General features: G+C 61.5%; 7 protein-coding genes across 7 annotated transcripts; 5 read left to right on the top strand and 2 right to left on the bottom strand.

The window, feature by feature from the left end:
• The first annotated feature begins 133 nt into the window (after positions 1–133).
• CHLRE_06g275900v5 (uncharacterized protein) lies at positions 134–1,579 on the top strand. Its single transcript, XM_001696120.2, has 3 exons — positions 134–397; positions 548–664; positions 767–1,579. Exons 1-3 carry the CDS (start codon positions 212–214, stop codon positions 1,160–1,162), a joined length of 699 nt encoding a protein of 232 aa, XP_001696172.1. The 5' UTR covers positions 134–211; the 3' UTR covers positions 1,163–1,579.
• A 1,023-nt stretch (positions 1,580–2,602) lies between these two features.
• On the bottom strand, positions 2,603–3,338 carry CHLRE_06g275850v5 (uncharacterized protein). The gene has a single exon (XM_001696392.2). The coding sequence runs from the start codon at positions 3,268–3,270 to the stop codon at positions 2,878–2,880; it is 393 nt and encodes a 130-aa protein (XP_001696444.1). The 5' UTR covers positions 3,271–3,338; the 3' UTR covers positions 2,603–2,877.
• A 140-nt stretch (positions 3,339–3,478) lies between these two features.
• Positions 3,479–4,484, top strand: CHLRE_06g275800v5 (uncharacterized protein). The gene has a single exon (XM_001691110.2). The coding sequence runs from the start codon at positions 3,556–3,558 to the stop codon at positions 4,015–4,017; it is 462 nt and encodes a 153-aa protein (XP_001691162.1). The 5' UTR covers positions 3,479–3,555; the 3' UTR covers positions 4,018–4,484.
• A 172-nt stretch (positions 4,485–4,656) lies between these two features.
• On the bottom strand, positions 4,657–5,768 carry CHLRE_06g275750v5 (uncharacterized protein). Its single transcript, XM_001696393.2, has one exon. It carries the CDS (start codon positions 5,651–5,653, stop codon positions 5,246–5,248), a length of 408 nt encoding a protein of 135 aa, XP_001696445.1. The 5' UTR covers positions 5,654–5,768; the 3' UTR covers positions 4,657–5,245.
• Positions 5,769–5,878: 110 nt separating this feature from the next.
• On the top strand, positions 5,879–7,276 carry CHLRE_06g275700v5 (uncharacterized protein). Its single transcript, XM_043063007.1, has one exon. The coding sequence runs from the start codon at positions 5,910–5,912 to the stop codon at positions 6,219–6,221; it is 312 nt and encodes a 103-aa protein (XP_042923713.1). The 5' UTR covers positions 5,879–5,909; the 3' UTR covers positions 6,222–7,276.
• Positions 7,277–7,406: 130 nt separating this feature from the next.
• On the top strand, positions 7,407–11,851 carry CHLRE_06g275650v5 (uncharacterized protein). The gene is made up of 9 exons (XM_001696123.2): positions 7,407–7,780; positions 7,853–7,990; positions 8,292–8,428; positions 8,896–9,007; positions 9,459–9,596; positions 9,903–10,097; positions 10,465–10,636; positions 10,853–11,054; positions 11,279–11,851. The coding sequence occupies exons 1-9, from the start codon at positions 7,502–7,504 to the stop codon at positions 11,370–11,372; spliced, it is 1,467 nt and encodes a 488-aa protein (XP_001696175.1). The 5' UTR covers positions 7,407–7,501; the 3' UTR covers positions 11,373–11,851.
• Positions 11,852–11,918: 67 nt separating this feature from the next.
• Positions 11,919–16,074, top strand: CHLRE_06g275600v5 (uncharacterized protein). Its single transcript, XM_001696124.2, has 6 exons — positions 11,919–12,263; positions 12,591–12,887; positions 13,115–13,306; positions 13,491–13,595; positions 13,837–14,184; positions 14,536–16,074. Exons 1-6 carry the CDS (start codon positions 12,060–12,062, stop codon positions 14,662–14,664), a joined length of 1,275 nt encoding a protein of 424 aa, XP_001696176.2. The 5' UTR covers positions 11,919–12,059; the 3' UTR covers positions 14,665–16,074.
• The last annotated feature ends 158 nt before the right edge of the window (positions 16,075–16,232 follow it).

Raw genomic sequence — 16,232 nt, 5'->3', positions numbered from 1 at the left:
CGGGAATGGGTCAACGCCTCGGTCAACGCTCAGACTGGCACAACGACCGGAAGTCGTTGACCCGTACGGCACCGCCCCGACCTGCAGCAGCCCTCGCCTCTTATATACACACGGCCGCCCTCGGCAAACTCAACAACTTACTTTCGCTCACTAATACAGCTTTCAAGCTCTCTAAACCTCTTCCGCTTTCAAAAGCACCAACTCAGACGAAATGGCCGACGTCGCTGCCCCCGCCCCGGCTAAGAGCCCCGCTGCCAAGAAGGCCGCCAAGGCCAAGAAGGTCGCGACCCACCCTCCCTACATTACCATGGTCTCTGAGGCCATCCTGGCCCTGAAGGAGCGCGACGGCAGCTCTATCCCGGCCATTAAGAAGTGGATTGACGCCAAGTATGGCAAGGTCGGTCGATAGGCTCGGCCGACTTAATTTAAAGGATGGGTTGCTTAAATTATTACCACTGCTCAATAAAGGAGCGGTCGCCAGGGCCCCAGCTTGGAGTTGGCTCGTTCAAAGTTATGCAAGTTTGACTGACTTTCATGGTCCTCGCAGGACATCCACGACAAGAACTACCCCAAGACCCTGTCGCTGACGCTCAAGACCTTTGTCAAGAGCGGCAAGCTCATCAAGGTCAAGAACAGCTTCAAGCTGTCCGAGGAGGTCAAGAAGGTGCGCTTGCCTGGCCTGGGGCCGACGGTGCCATCCGCCTCTGCTCCTTTCGCTTGTGTTCGCTTCCACATGCACTCACGGAACCATCCCTTCTCGCCGCAGGCCGCCAAGAAGGCCGCTACCCCCAAGAAGGCCGCCGCCCCCAAGAAGGAGGGCGCCGTCAAGAAGACTAAGGCCCCCAAGAAGGAGGGCGAGAAGAAGCCCAAGTCCGCCAAGAAGGCCGAGAAGAAGCCCAAGAAGGAGGGCGAGAAGAAGAAGGCCGCCAAGCCCGCCAAGGCTGAGAAGAAGCCCAAGGCTGCCAAGCCCGCCAAGAAGACCCCCACCAAGAAGGCCGCCGCCAAGCCCAAGGCCGAGAAGAAGCCCAAGGCCGCCGCCAAGCCCAAGGCTGAGAAGAAGCCCAAGGCTGCCAAGCCCAAGGCCGAGAAGAAGGCCAAGGCTGCCAAGCCCGCCGCCAAGAAGTCCGCCGAGAAGAAGCCCAAGGCTGCCAAGAAGGCCTAAGTGCCTTGCGCTCTCCCCTCGGGGTCCCTTAAAACAAACCGGTGTTTCTCAACACCACCTTTCTGTCGGGTCTCAAAACACTTTTTGCTAGGTTGCTAAGCTGTGCCCGAGCAACTGCCGCAGGGGTGGTGTGCCAACTGTTGAATGTGGGAAGAAGCCAGGGTGGGGTAGATGGCACTGGAGGGTTTGGGCACGCCTTCAGCCGGTTTCCCTGTTATTAAGTATGTTGCACCGGTCTAGGACAATGGTCATGAATGCATCAGGGTGGATCGTCGAGCGGGCGCCAACATCCGCATGGCACGATTTGCCCGGGCTTTCCGGCGCGTTGCACTGCCCGCATTCTGGCGCGACCGAGCTACAGTACCGAAGGCACCATCCGTCTGGTTGGTGATGGAGCACGGAGGTCACCGGATACCCTCACACAAGCATCAAACTCTTCCGCGGACGTGCGCAACTTGGGCCCTTTGCGCTCCCTGCCTCCCCGCTTTTAGCCGCAGGGCCCAGACCAGCACGGTCTAATGCGCCTCTGGTGGAGGGGGCCGGGCAAACACTAGCAGCCCTCGGAGCCTCCTGCCTAGAACTGCTGTTCCTCTGGCCATGACGTTAAGGTATTACGAAATACATCCACCGGGGCCTGAAGTCAACCCCGCCACCGGGGCCTGAAGTCAACACCTCAACACCGGACCAGAGCCGGTGTTGCGGGACTAGGGAGCCACCGCCTGCTGCATGGATGGCCCTCCGCCCGACACCACACGCAGGGGTCGTATCTTGTTTTCGGGGTAATGTCTAGCTCCAGACAAAAAACCGCCGGGTGGCCGCCGTCTTTTGTCTGGGCACATGGCGGTTGGGGGGCTTCTCCATAGGAAGTTGGACAAAACCCGCCCCAAACCCGGGCCAACAAAGTCTCGCCCCAGACATTAGCCCCTGGGAGGAATGTCTAGGAAACGGCCAAAACTGCCGATTAATGTCTGGAGACATTAAGATAGGAGCCCTGACCACACGGGCCCACCCATCTACGAAACCCCAAGCGCGGAAGCGCCCCTGAACACAACATGTAAAGCATAACAGCCCCCAAACTGGCGCCCAACTGAGCTCCTCAGCTCAGCACCCGCACTACTACCAGCCCAGCGCCTGAACACGAACCAATGAACGCGGCATAACCCTTGTGATGGTGGCGGCGGCTGCAGCAGGGGCTGTTGCGCCTGTTGCAGCTGCGGCTGCACCTGAAGCTGCACCCGAAGCTGCACCTGAAGCTGCACCTGTTGCACGTATTGCGGCTGCGGCACGCTGCGGCTGTTGCTGCTGTTGCGGCCGCAAGAAAATATGAACTGCATGTGTGGCGGCATGGACGCAAAGTAAACGTGTGTTTTGGTTGCTCGGGTTTTGGTTGGCAATGGGTGCAGGCATAAGCGCCAAAGCCAGAGAACAGAAGCCCATACCATCCGTGCAGTTTTACATATGTGCGAATTACTCCGTGGCAACCGACAGACTAGCCGTTCCCGTTGCCAGAGGTTGCCGGTGAAAGACAAACATGACAAACACCGAAGTGCCGCAAGCCCTACATCAGACAACCCCGTGCCTTTCCGTTTCCTTTCCAATTCCACTGGCGCTGTCACCAAACCCGTTCCCAAACCCAATGACTCCTCGACCAGGAAATGGTGGTGTTGAGAAACACCGAGTTTATGTATGACGTATGAGTGAACAAGGACAGGCGCTTAGGCGGCCTCCTCGCTGCCCTTGCCGCCCTTGGTCTTCTTGGGCAGCAGCACGGCGTGGATGTTGGGCAGCACACCGCCCGAGGCGATGGTCACCTCGCCCAGCAGCTTGCCCAGCTCCTCATCGTTGCGGATGGCCAGCTGGATGTGGCGAGGCACAATGCGGTTCTTCTTGTTGTCGCGGGCGGCGTTGCCGGCCAGCTCCAGCACCTCAGCGGTCAGGTACTCCAGCACGGCGGCCAGGTACACGGGCGCGCCGGCACCGATGCGCTCGGCGTACTTGCCCTTCTTCAGGTAGCGCGCAATGCGGCCCACAGGGAACTGCAGGCCGGCCTTGGCGCTGCGGCTCACGGCCTTCTTGCCAGAGGTCTTGCCCTTGCCGCGACCAGCCATTGTATCGAGTTAGGGGTTCTTGCAGAACGAGATAAGAGGGCTGTGAGTAAGTGTTGAAAGCGCTGTAATTTTGGGTTAAGTGTCCCTCGTGTTTATATGTAGCTCGCCCAGAACCGCGGCGGCTCGGCCTGGCCACCGGTCAACGCTACGTGGCGGTTGGGTCAAACAACCGCTCGCCTCGCCCTGGCCACCCCGATGCCGAATCGGCAATAAATAGCGCATTCTCTTTCAGAGCGACTATCCCAACTCCCTCAGTAACTTTGCCGCATCTGCAACACTTACAAAATGGCCCCCAAAAAGGACGAGAAGCCCGCGACCGCCGAGGCCGGCGCCGAGGCTCCTGCCAAGGCTGAGGCCAAGCCCAAGGCCGAGAAGGCCGCCAAGAAGGCCAAGAAGGAGCCCTCCAAGAAGGCCGCCAAGGAGCCCAAGGGCGATGGCGAGAAGAAGGACAAGAAGAAGAAGAAGAGCGCCGTGGAGACCTACAAGCTGTACATCTACAAGGTGCTCAAGCAGGTGCACCCCGACACCGGCATCAGCAGCAAGGCCATGTCCATCATGAACAGCTTCATCAACGACATCTTTGAGAAGGTGGCCACCGAGGCCTCCAAGCTGAGCCGCTACAACAAGAAGCCCACCGTGACCTCCCGCGAGATCCAGACCGCCGTGCGCCTGGTGCTGCCCGGCGAGCTGGCCAAGCACGCGGTGTCGGAGGGCACCAAGGCCGTGACCAAGTTCACCTCAGGCTAAAAGCTCTCAGGCTGGACCAACTCCACGATAAAAACTCGGTGTTTCTCAACACCACCATGACGCGGGGGTTTGGGGGCTTGGGACAGGGCGGAACTAGCCAGGATGGGCGGAGGGGGAAAGCCAGTGCGGGGCACAACCCGACTGCACCTGGTGATGACGTCGGGGACCACGACGGGTGCCCCCGTGTGCGCAGCATGCAGAGCAAGGACTGGCCAGGGTGGTACTGTGTACTGAGAGGGCCTGGACTTCACTGGGCCAGGGTTGTACTGAGTGCTAAGAGGGCCCTGACACTGGTCTGGAGGGGTTATACTGAGAGGGCCTGGGGCTTTCACACCTGAACCTTTGATCTGGAGCGGAAATGGCCAAATAGAATAAACGAGTGAAGTACGAGTAGGGCAAAGTAGGGAATGATGGTGCAATTGAATTGGCTGGGGCGGGGCGGGGGAACCTATCTGGGCAAGACCTACGGGCTACGAGCTCTGGCGCTGGCGGCATCAACCACCTCCATACTAGATTGACACGGTGCACCATTCCTCAATCCAACAATCCCTCATGTCGGCGGCCCGATCCGTTGCCGGCTGGATGGAACTACGCGCCAGGGCTCACAAGAGCGTTGGCGATGTGCGGTGATGCAGGTGCTCGAGTATGCTTTCGCACCCTCTTGGGGACTTGTAGTGCCTCTTTCCCCATCCCTCCTTATGCCTCCCACAACACTTTATCACATACACCAGGCTTGCACCAGCGGAGTACCTCATGACCTCAGTACCTCCGACTGCACATGTGCGGTAGTGCAGGACTGAAGGTCCGGTCCTGAGCCCACGTCCATGTGTGCACCTACGCCCTCCTGGGACTCATGCCAACCCCTCTTAACCGCTGCGCCACCAATCACGATACAGTAATCAACCGTACATATATCCCAGGCTTCGCACTGGCGCTTATCGAGAATGTTTTTTAAAGACGAAGGCGGTATTATGTCAGGTGCATGTGTGTGTTATGGCGTTGCGCTGTTACGTAGTGGGCTAATGGCACCGGAACCTGAACCGACACCAGCAGCTGCCAGCAGTGGGCTAGTGGCACTGGCACTAGTGGGTATTTACGCTGGCGCTGTCACACACTACAATCATATGAAGTATGTAATGCAGACATATTGACACCGTTGCTGTTGGAAGGTGGTGTTGAGAAACACCGAGTTTTTTGGGGGGACAAACCAGCCCAGGCGGCAGCATGCTTACGCGCGCTCGCCACGGATGCGGCGGGCCAGCTGGATGTCCTTGGGCATGATGGTCACACGCTTGGCGTGGATGGCGCACAGGTTGGTGTCCTCGAACAGGCCCACCAGGTAGGCCTCAGCAGCCTCCTGCAGCGCCAGCACGGCCTGGCTCTGGAAGCGCAGGTCGGTCTTGAAGTCCTGGGCGATCTCACGCACCAGGCGCTGGAACGGCAGCTTGCGGATCAGCAGCTCAGTCGACTTCTGGTACTTGCGGATCTCGCGCAGCGCCACGGTACCGGGGCGGTAGCGATGGGGCTTCTTCACACCGCCGGTGGCGGGGGTCTTGCGAGCGGCCTTGGTGGCCAGCTGCTTGCGGGGCGCCTTGCCGCCGGTGGACTTGCGGGCAGTCTGCTTGGTGCGGGCCATTTTTGCTGAAGTACTAGTGCATGTAGTGCAGCGTAAGTTATTTGTACCCAGTGGCCCAGGCCCGCTGGAGACCGATGCATGGGGCCCGGGCTGGCACAGGTGAGGCGGTGGAGTCAACGACCCGGTCAACGCTCAGACTGGCCAACCACCAAAGTCGTTGCCCCAGGCCCGGCACCCAATAAAATGGCTCTGCATTTCACATAACAGTTATCTCACAGCTTTCTTCCTTCATTCACCTTTAGTATATTACTTAACAATGTCTGGACGTGGCAAGGGCGGCAAGGGCCTGGGCAAGGGCGGTGCCAAGCGTCACCGCAAGGTGCTTCGCGATAACATTCAGGGCATCACCAAGCCCGCTATCCGCCGTCTGGCTCGCCGTGGCGGTGTGAAGCGTATCAGCGGTCTGATCTACGAGGAGACCCGCACGGTGCTCAAGACCTTCCTGGAGAACGTCATCCGCGACTCGGTCACCTACACCGAGCACGCTCGCCGCAAGACCGTGACGGCCATGGACGTGGTGTACGCCCTGAAGCGCCAGGGCCGCACCCTGTACGGCTTCGGTGGTTAAGCCGCTTCTGCGCCGGCTGCTGTGTGGGGGACAAGGCACGTCTCATACCTCACCGGTACGATCCACGCTGTCTTGCCCCTCCCACCTGGCTGTCAACCTCTTCATCCAAAACTCGGTGTTTCTCAACACCACCCTGCCACATGGTTGCGACTTCCTGGTGGGCTCATTTGGAGAGCACTATGATCTTAAAAGCACCTGCTTCAGGCCTGCTGGGAGTTATGGGTAAAGGCGCAGGCGCGTTCGAGGGAAGCACGGGCTCACTTCACCATGGGAGGAGCTCAGCGTCCGGTAGTCATGAAGCTGAAAGGCATTCAGCATCTGCGCTGGCGCACCTCACAAAGCGTGACGCGCCGACAACAGTCTGTAGGTGATACATTGCAGCTGTGGGTGCTCTCATGCATCGCAGCGCTGCGTGGATGGTGGTCGGCAGCTGTGCATGGGAATAGATGTGTGAGACCGGCGTTGGGGTTGTGCGTTGGCTTTCTACTCATTGTGGGAGATAACAAAGATAGGCGCTAGCTTATCGTGTCAAGGCGCAATGTAGTGGGTAGCCAAGTAGGGGCTAGACAGGACAACGCGCTATTGGCTATCGGCCTGAGGTTCGGGAGGACAGGCCCGGGAGTTGGAGGCCCAGCGGTTGCAGCCTCGGGATGCACGGCCATGTACCGTGTGCTGGTGCGCCCTGCTTAGGCCCCCCGCCCTCGCCTCGTCACCTCGTGCTGCAAGCCAAGTTAGCCGATCCCTGTAGCCAATCGCTCGTAATCCCACAGCCTTGAGCTGCGTGCAGGCGTCTGCATAGTCCAGTTGCAGCCTGCTGTACGGGTGCAGGGCCCAACCTTCGGTTCTCCACTGCAACTGGGAGCTAGCATGCTGCTTGGTTGATTAGGACACATTGCTTGGCTTCGCGCATGCAACTGGTCGCTGCACTGCCTGCACATGCTCGGCTAGCGGGCGGTAAGTGTGTGTGCAGTGCGGGACCGTGCTGGGCGGGGACCGTCGCGGGGCGGGGAGTCGAGGGGGTCTGCACCTGCGTGCATTTGTAAGGACAAACATATCATGCCTGAACATACCGAAATGTCGCCTCGGGGAGCTGGGGTTTGGCCTGGGCAGTGAGATGGCCAAACGGGCTCGCGAGAGGGCACCAAACCCAACGAGCTTGAGACAACCTCGCAATAAAATTGCAAAGCAAACATTGCATGTTGATTGGATAGAACACCTACATTCGCTAGGCTTTCGATGTTTTAGAAAACCCGCCCAGATCTTAAGACGAGTCTGAGACGATGGAAGTAGACAAGCCGGAAGTTCCTAAGGAGAATGGCGCCGAGGCAGTGGCTTCTGCTGCTGCGCCCGCTACCCTGGAGGACAAGCTGAAGTCGGTTGTGGCTCTGGTGGAGAAATCTGTGAAGGCGAAAGACACGCGCCTGCTAATTGGAAGGCTGCTACGGCAGACAGCTACTGTTCGCAAGCAGCTGACAGCGGCAAATGTGAAGGCCTTCCTGCGGCAGACCCTGCCCGCGGACCTCGAGTCCCGCACATTCCTCACCGGCCAGGTTGAGCAGGTGCGGACAGCCACGCCCGGGGCTTGCCTAGCGCGTTTGCATGTCACCGACCTGCACGTCGCGACTGCGCAGGCGGCGTCCTCCAGCATGGAGTCGGACGAGGCGACCACCGCGGCATCGTGCGAGTCGACATCGGTCCTGCCGGAGGTTGAGCTGTACGCCTACCTCATTGTGCTGCTATTCCTGAGCGACCGCCAGGAATACAAGCTGGTGCGTGGCCTTACATCAATGGAGCTAGTAGCGGGGCGTACGGCCGCAGGGGGTTGCAGGGCGGGGAAGGGAAGGGAGGGGGGCAGGACTGCCAGCAGCCCGTACACACCGTGTCAGGGGCGTGTTGCCATCGGCACCCGGCAGCGCGGTGGGGCGCCAAGCTTACAGGTTGCCATTATGCACGCACTTGCCAACCAACAACTCGCTGTGCAAGGGCATGTATCGTGCTACCGGCCAAAAGCGCTCCCCCCAGCACAACCCTTCACTGCTGTTGTCCAACGCTCCGGATCCACACCCGCAGGCGCGCACGGTGGCGGACGCGGCGGTGGCGCGGGTGGGGCAGTTCAACCGGCGCACGCTGGACGTGATCGCGGCCCGCATCTACTTCTACTACGGCTTTGCCTACGAGCAGACCGGCGAGCTGGAGAGCATCCGCAGGTGGGCAGCAGCAGCCTGCAGGCGGGGCCGAAGCAGGCGGGGCTGCGCCGTAAAAGATGGAGCGTTGGGAAGTCATTCGGGGTGGTTCATAACATGGTCGGGAAGCAGTAGGGCGCGGCCAGCGGCGCACCGGATCCAGCAGTTGCCTTGGCTGACATGAGGAGGGGGCTTGCATGCCCCGCATGACCAGTACAGCTAGGATGTCTGGGGCCGTGGCATGCCAGCGACGCGGAGGCGGCGCGTGAGCGCGCGTTCTTGGAGGGCCACGCATGGGGGGACGGACTGGCGGTGGCTTCGGGGAACTTGGGGCGCCGAGTTGCAGATGCGTGTGAATATGCACTCCCTGCCACTGCCCAGCAGGCCAGTAGCCCACGGCCCACGGGCCCCCGCCACCCAGACTTCCATGACCAATCCCCTTCCCCTGCCGTTTCCTCCCCGCCCTCTCGCCCCCGCCCCCCCTGCCGCAGCTCGCTGCTGGCCCTGCACCGCACGGCTGTGCTGCGGCACGACGCCATTGGCCAGGAGACGCTCATGAACCTGCTGCTGCGCAACTACCTGCACCACAACCTGTACGACCAGGTGGGAGAGAGCCATGGGAGGCGGAAGGGGGCGGCGTGAGTGGGGTGAACAGGGGGACTATACCCGAAGTGCGTGTGTGTGGGGGGGCGGCAAGGAGGACTGCCTTAGCAACCCCATGAATATGAGAGAGTGCTGATTGGCACCAGGCGCAAGGCTAGCGGAGAACTGGATAAGAAATTCCGGGCTAGCCCACCGAGCGCGGAGAGGAGATGTGGGGATGCGGGCTGGGGCATGGAGGCTTCTCTCGTGTATGACACATAGAGCAGCGTAGGCGTAACCGTTCAGGGAGGGCCGGGGTGGCCGCAGTCGGCACGTGGGTGTGTGCGGCGGACGAGCACAGCCAACACAGCTGCCTCCTTGGCCGCCGGGCTGGCCACTGACCTCTCGCGGTCTCGCCCCAGCCCTACCCCGCCCAAACCTCCAAACCCCCCTCCCACCGCTTCCCTTACAGGCTGAGAAGTTCCGCAGCAAGGCCCAGAAGGCGGACCAGTGGCGCAGCGGGCAGCAGTACTGCCGCTACCTATACTACCTGGGCCGCATCCGCACCATACAGCTCGAGTACGCCGAGGCCAAGGACTGCCTGCAGCAGGTGCGGCGGCGGGGTGGCCGCTGGGGAGGGGTTCCCGGGGCGCTGGAGTGCTTTGGCGGGCTGCGCAGGAGGTTCGGAACGAGCAAAGGGTTGCTTGCAACATTCCTAATCAGGACCATGATACGCAAGGGGCGTGGGGAGGTTGAACCAGTCCCGAAGGAAGCAATGCCCAGTGCCGCATTGCCGCGTCTCGCGCCGCCGCATCCCCCGCGTATCGCTTTTGCCTCAACTTGGCCTGCCATGCGTGTCTCTGGTTCCTCGTTGGGAATGGTGGAAGCAACCGCCCTCTGATCTCCCGCCCCGCAGTCGCTGCGGCGCGCGCCCTCCATCGCGCACGGCTTCCGCATCACCGTGTCCAAGTGGCTCATCCTGGTGCGGCTGCTGCTGGGCGAGATCCCCGACCGCACCGAGTTCGCGCAGCCCGGCATGAGCGCCGCGCTGCAGCCCTACTTCGAGCTCACGCAGGCGGTCAAGGCGGGAGACATGCGCGCATTCAAGCAGGTGGGGCGGAGGGTTGGGCGGGGTGGGTGGGGGTGGGGTCAGGGATGCGAGCATTGCGTGGGATTCGAGGGTGGGGTTGGTTATGCCCGCACCGGTTAGGAAGCAGGAGGCTGGAAATCGGTAGTGTAGCGCTGGAAATCGGTAGTGTAGCGCATTTTCGTCCTGACCCCTTCTTAAACGCCCCCCGCTTCTTGTATGGAGTCCGCGCAACAATCGCCAGTTGACCATCATCGCCTTCGCCAAACTTAGTATGCATGTGGTAACACTTCGCTGTCCCCCAAGATTGCCTGCCGTCTACCATTCCTTCGCTCATTATGAATGGTACCACCCACCCCCACCCCCGCGAAACCCCGCTCCTGGCGCCCAGGTGGCCGAGCGCTGCCACGACGTGTTCCTGGCCGACGCCACGCACAACCTGATCACGCGGCTGCACCACAACGTCATCCGCATCGGCCTGCGCCGCATCAACCTGGCCTACAGCCGCATCAGCCTGGCGGAGATCGCCGCCAAGCTGCACCTCAACAACGCCGAGGACGCGGGTGCGTGTGCATGGCAGCCTGGCCGGCAGGGGTTGGGTAACCCCAATCGTGCTCAGGCAGTTTGGGGCCGCGGTGCTGCTCCAGCAACCCGCTGATCAAGTTTCCCACATCGCAACTGCACCCCAATCGTGGCCACGCACGTGTGCACACTTGCTCTTCCCGTGTCTCTCCTAACCACACGCTATCACAACTTTGTACACTCTCTCTCACACATAGAGTACATTGTGGCCAAGGCCATCCGCGACGGCGGCATCGACGCCGTGATCGACCACGACGGCGGCTTCATGGCCAGCCGCGAGCGGCCGGACGTTTACAGCACCGCGGAGCCGCAGGCGGCCTTCCACGCGCGCATTGCCTTCTGCCTGGACCTGCACAACGAGGCGATCAAGGCCATGCGCTTCGAGCCGGACGCGCACAGGTGCGGGGTGGTCGGGGGGGGGGCGGGGGCGCGGTAGGGTGGGGCGCAGGAGGGCGAGGGCCTGGGGTATGGCGGTATGGCGTTACAGGGCGGTTTTGCTGTAGCGTGATGAGTTGTAGCGCGAAGGCAGCCGTGCACTGGCCCCTGCTCCAAAGCCATCAGCAAACTGACCCTCATCCACGGCCCCCTCCTCGGCGCCACCCGCTGCATGGTATCTTCAACAGGCGCAAGCAGGAGACGAGCGAGGCGCGGCAGGAGCGGCTGGCTGCGGAGCAGGAGCTGGCCAAGGCGCTGGAGGAGGACGAGGACGACTTCTGAGCTGCGGGCGGAGGCAGCAGAGGCGGCTGCGTGGCAGGGTGGAGGCGGAGGCGGCAGCGGACGAGTGCCGGGTAGCTAGGTGCAGGCTGGGATGCAGTGCTGTGGGTGGCTGTTGAGGTGCCGAAGCTGTGCTTTCGGCCATGTGCAGAGCGGACGCTGCGGTGGTGGTGTTGCTGGTGCGTGAGGGTTGTGGCGATTTTAAGATAGACGGGGCCAGCGTGTGCATGCGGGTGGGCGCAAGCGGGGAAGGGATCACAGAAGTGAGAACGGGGCAATTCAAGTTGCATCGGATTCTGGCCGTAGGTGCGCGGTGCTGGGCGCGGCGGCCGTGGTAGGCAGGTTGCAACATTGCAAAGCGTGCCATCCGTCCTGGCCTCCTGGGGCGCGGCACAAGTGCGGAACGTGCGAACGGCAAGCCGCGTGCATTTTCTTGGTTCAAGGAATGGAAGAAGCTCAGCCGCTCAGCGGCAGTTGCTGGATCGGTGCTTCGAGCAATGCGGTGTCTGCGCCAGAGCTGGACACCGGGGCTGCCAAGTCCTACATATACTGGATTTGGGGGAGGAGACTGCATGTTGGGAGGGGCCTAGAGAACTGGAGGCGGCGTGGCGTGGCGATCCTTTCAGCTCGCAAGGTTGTGCAACTTCACCCGTGGCACCGTCCACACAGCTATACTCAAAATATCGTGTCATGGAGTCAATAGATTTTACACAAACAGGCTTCGCTCTTGGAGCCGGCTCAGAGTCGGCTCATGGCAAGAACGCAGACGGAAGCAAGCGGCGAGTGCGCCGTGTGCAAGTGGAGCTGACCGAGTTGCAGGAGCAGTTGCAGCGCAAGACGGAGGAGCTCAAACACGCGGAGGAAGAATCCATTCGATTGCGACAAAAACTCAAGGTCGGAATCAGGGGCTGCCGTGGGCAACCGTGGGTGGAATTGAAAAGAACATCGCGCGTGCAATCGGCGCCCCGAACTGGACCGCTGCCTAATTCACGCAAAAACCTGCGTCATCCATAGCCTCAGCGCGCAACGTTGCACCGCGCGCACCGCAACAAAGGCAGGAAGAAGTTGTCGGCCTATTCTGCGATTGGTGATGCAGACTCTGCGAACGCTTGCCAAGAAGAGAAGCCACGCTGGCTGGCGTTTTCGCACCCGCTTTTTCACACACTCCCCCTCCCCCCCCCCCCTCCCACACACACACACACACACACACTCGGCATACAGCTGCTGGAGACGGTGCTGCCCGTGCGCGAGCAGCAAATCCGGATTCTGCAGGGTCAACAACAACAACAACACGACGTGGCAACTGCCCGGCCACCACCGCGGTTGATGATTAAGGAGCTCGCGCCCTCTGACAGCGATGCGTCATCAAGTATGGACCTGGCCCTGTCGCCTGTTGACGTCGCGACGCCCTCCGCTTCAGTGGATGGCCGCCCGCTACTAGAGCCGGCGCCGTCAGACAGTGGGACGTCGGCTAAATACGACCTGAGCGTCAAAGGCCATGGTGCCCAACTCTTCCTGGTGAGAGAGAGCACTCGGCATGGCAGGTTCGGGTCAATTAGGTGCTCGAAGGAATGGCTGCTGCTGCAGATTGTCCGTGTGCGTTCCGTGCATCTTATACCACCATGGAATTGTACCAGAGCCCCGGGGGCGTACGGTGGTGGGTTCTGGGTGCAAGCAGCGCATGTCCATCTGGGTCCCCGATGAGACTACGCTCCATGCACCTTGATGCCTGTATGCCGACGCAGGTACCTACGCTGTTCCCGCCCCCGGGCCTGCAAGCAAAAGCACCCGAGGATGCTGACGGCGTGCTGCAGAGGTTCACAGTGCTGTGGAACAAGACCGTGCGAGAGGCGGCGCTGCTGCTGACAGCGCACGACGCCCGGCCACACGACCCCCGCCCAGCAATGAAGCTGGCAGCGCTTCGCGACTCGACCATTGTGAGCTTTGGCGCGCTGTGGGCGTCTGGGGCTTGCCTACCGGTCACCTGTCCTGCCCTGCTTCGCGCCGATGAAGTCGTGCTAAATGCGAGATGGGTTCCATGTGCTATGTTTGCCGCTGTCAACCTTCACTCTTGCTAATCCCAACGCCCCGAACCACCCACCTACCCAACCACCTTCACAGCCGGTGTGTCGCGCCATGCGCATGGACTACCCCGGGCTGCTGCTGGACGTATCGCGGCTCAACCTCGAGACTGGGCAGCCCGAGGACCCGCCACGCGACCACTGGGTGCGTGAGCGTGGGCGCGTGTGCGTGTGCGTGTGCTTGCGTTTGTCAGCTGGTGTGTGAGCGCGTGCGTGAGTGTATGCGTGAGCAGCACAGTGCAGTCCGCGCGCCGGCAGCGGCAAGTGGCGGATGAAATCAAGCGTGCCTCCAGCGACCGCGCCAGCGCACGCTCCGCTTGATTTGCAAACCGCATCTAACCCATGCATGAATGTGTTTGCGGGCGTGTGTAATTGCGTGTCCCAAGGTCGCCGTGGCATCCGGCCTGAGGCTGTCAGAGCAGCAGAGGGCCGAGTGCCTGGGGGCGCTGCGCCTGTACCGCGAGCGTGTGGGGCCCGCGCTGCAGGAGCGCAAGAGCCTCGCGCAGCAGATGTCGGCAGCACTGGGCGGCGCGGCAGCGGCTTCCGGCTGCAGCGGGGCAGCCGCCGGCACGTCAGGGACCGCCACGAACGCTGGCGGCGGGGCGGCAGGCTGCGTGCTGCGTCAGGGCCTGCCGGGCTCGGCTCGACCGGATTTGGTGTTGGAGCTGAACCAGGTGGCGGACTCGCTGCACCGCAACGTCACGGCGGAGGGGCAGGCGCTGGAGATTGTCAAGGTGCGCTGGGAGTAACAAGCGTTGCAGTGCAGCCGCCGCTGCCGAGTAGCCTGCACCACTACCACCGCCCCTGCCCTTACACACACACGCCCAACACCCGGCCCCACAACCCCCCTAAAAAGACACGCCCCCTCCTCCGCCCCCTCCCCCCCCCACACACACGCCCCCCCGCCCTCCTGCTCCCACCTCCTCTGCGCTGAGGGGCGCTGTGGGGCTAGCAGGGGCTTTGCCGGAACGACTACTCATGATAGCTTGCACGATCGCTGCCGCTGCATTTTCCTTTTCCTTGAGGGCACACGTAAGCCAGCCTGCATTTGCTCATTTGCCCCGGCCGCATGTGGTCGCACGCAGGACTTCCTGAGCAACGGCGTGTTCGATGTGGTCCAGATGCATCGCTGCAGCGTGCTGTCGCACCCCTGGTTCCCCGATGTACTGTCGGTGCTGGGCGCTCTGGAAGAGCTGGACAGGCAGCAGCAGTAGCTGCAGCTGCTGCAGCATGGGCGGCAGCATGGGCGGCTGCAACAGGAAATCGAAAGGACAAAAGCGTAGGATGCTGTGGGCTGGAGTGAGGGCGACATGTACAAGTCATCGCTGCGCCATCCGGGCGTGAGGCGGCGTTCCCGAGGTCGGCGCCTGCATGTCGCCAGTCCAGCTGCTGCTTGATGCTGGATCTTGGTACCTTCTTGGCCATCAGTGGTGCGCAGGGTATGCTGTGCATGTACCGGCACCTCACACATCTGGTTCGATGAAGGCAAAGCACATGCATAAGGCTCGGGTGGTCCTCTCTTGTAACACAGCAATCGTCAGGCTGTGCCCAGCTGTGCTTTTTTTGGCTTGAGCTCACTGCGCGAGGGTTGGGTGCGGCCACGCTGCAATGTGTGATAGAGGGCACAGGATATGTGTGTGTGACTGGTGCGGGCCGTGGCGCTCTTATTGTCGAAATGTCGAGCCACATCGCATGTACACTATGCGGAGCTTGTTTTGCTAGAGATTACTAGAGGACAGCAATGCTGGGGGCGCATGTACTGTTGAGCGTGGACGTGTATCGAAGGCGGCGGTGCATGGGGCTGACTGACAGCCGAGTGGGTAGTGGCCTTGTTCTTGGAGGCCCACACCTTTGTTCCGGGGTCTTGATTGCCAGATGCGATCGCTATGTTATGCTGCAGATGTGTGATATTGGCCGCTCATGTTGGGCAGGTGGGTGCGGTATTGCACTTGACAACGTAGTACCGTAATGTGGGTGAACAGGCGCGATGCGGGCCGGGGGAAACATGCCTCGGTCACAGTGCTGTCGAGGGTCTCGTGGGGCTGCAGTGGCAACTGACAATGAAGCAGTAACAATTATGTTGAACCTTTGGGGTGCCTAACACCTGGCCTGCGCTCCTATGCCACTGGGGGGACACGTGGCTGGGGTGGCGGTGGTGATGCTGGTCGTAGTAATGATCCTTGGAACGAATAGGAGAGGCGGTGAGCAGGGGGTAGCACTACTCAGTTCATAGTACAAGCAAGAGCAGAGGGTGGTGAGAAGCATAGTCCCGAGTGTGACGGCTAGAATCCCCGCCCACAAAGCCCACAAGCGGGTCAGGGCAAGAGTCGCAGGGTAAGTTCGGCCCCAGTTTGCTCATTCGCTGACGCGCAGTCCTCACGCTCCGGGGGCCCGGCCAGGCGACAGCACCACGCTGCCATTGTGCAACGCCACACCGCGCACAACGCAGAGTGTAATCAGGCGACCGGCGTCCACGGATGAGCGCTGACGACGACAACCAACGTAACGCGAGCAGCGTGCAGGCGGTGCAGCAAAGCAATGGCCGGGCGAGAGTGTGTGTGTGTGTGGGGGGGGGGGGGTAGCACTACCAACGCGTGGGGCTCTACCTGTAAGACTAAGTGACGTGGACGGGCAGTCCAGTGTGTGCTTGCGGCCTTGAAGGACATGTTGTGCTGCGGGGTTGGGGCGGGACAGCGCGGGGAAGGGGCGCAAGTAGGGCGGCGTGCAAAGGGCACTCGTGTGAGGCACGCCACGACAGCGTCAGGTCCCAGGCCGGGCACAC

Source organism: Chlamydomonas reinhardtii, chromosome 6 (assembly GCF_000002595.2).
Source record: "Chlamydomonas reinhardtii strain CC-503 cw92 mt+ chromosome 6, whole genome shotgun sequence".
NCBI classification, from domain to species: Eukaryota; Viridiplantae; Chlorophyta; class Chlorophyceae; order Chlamydomonadales; family Chlamydomonadaceae; genus Chlamydomonas; species Chlamydomonas reinhardtii.
This window is presented reverse-complemented; position numbering and strand designations above follow the sequence as displayed.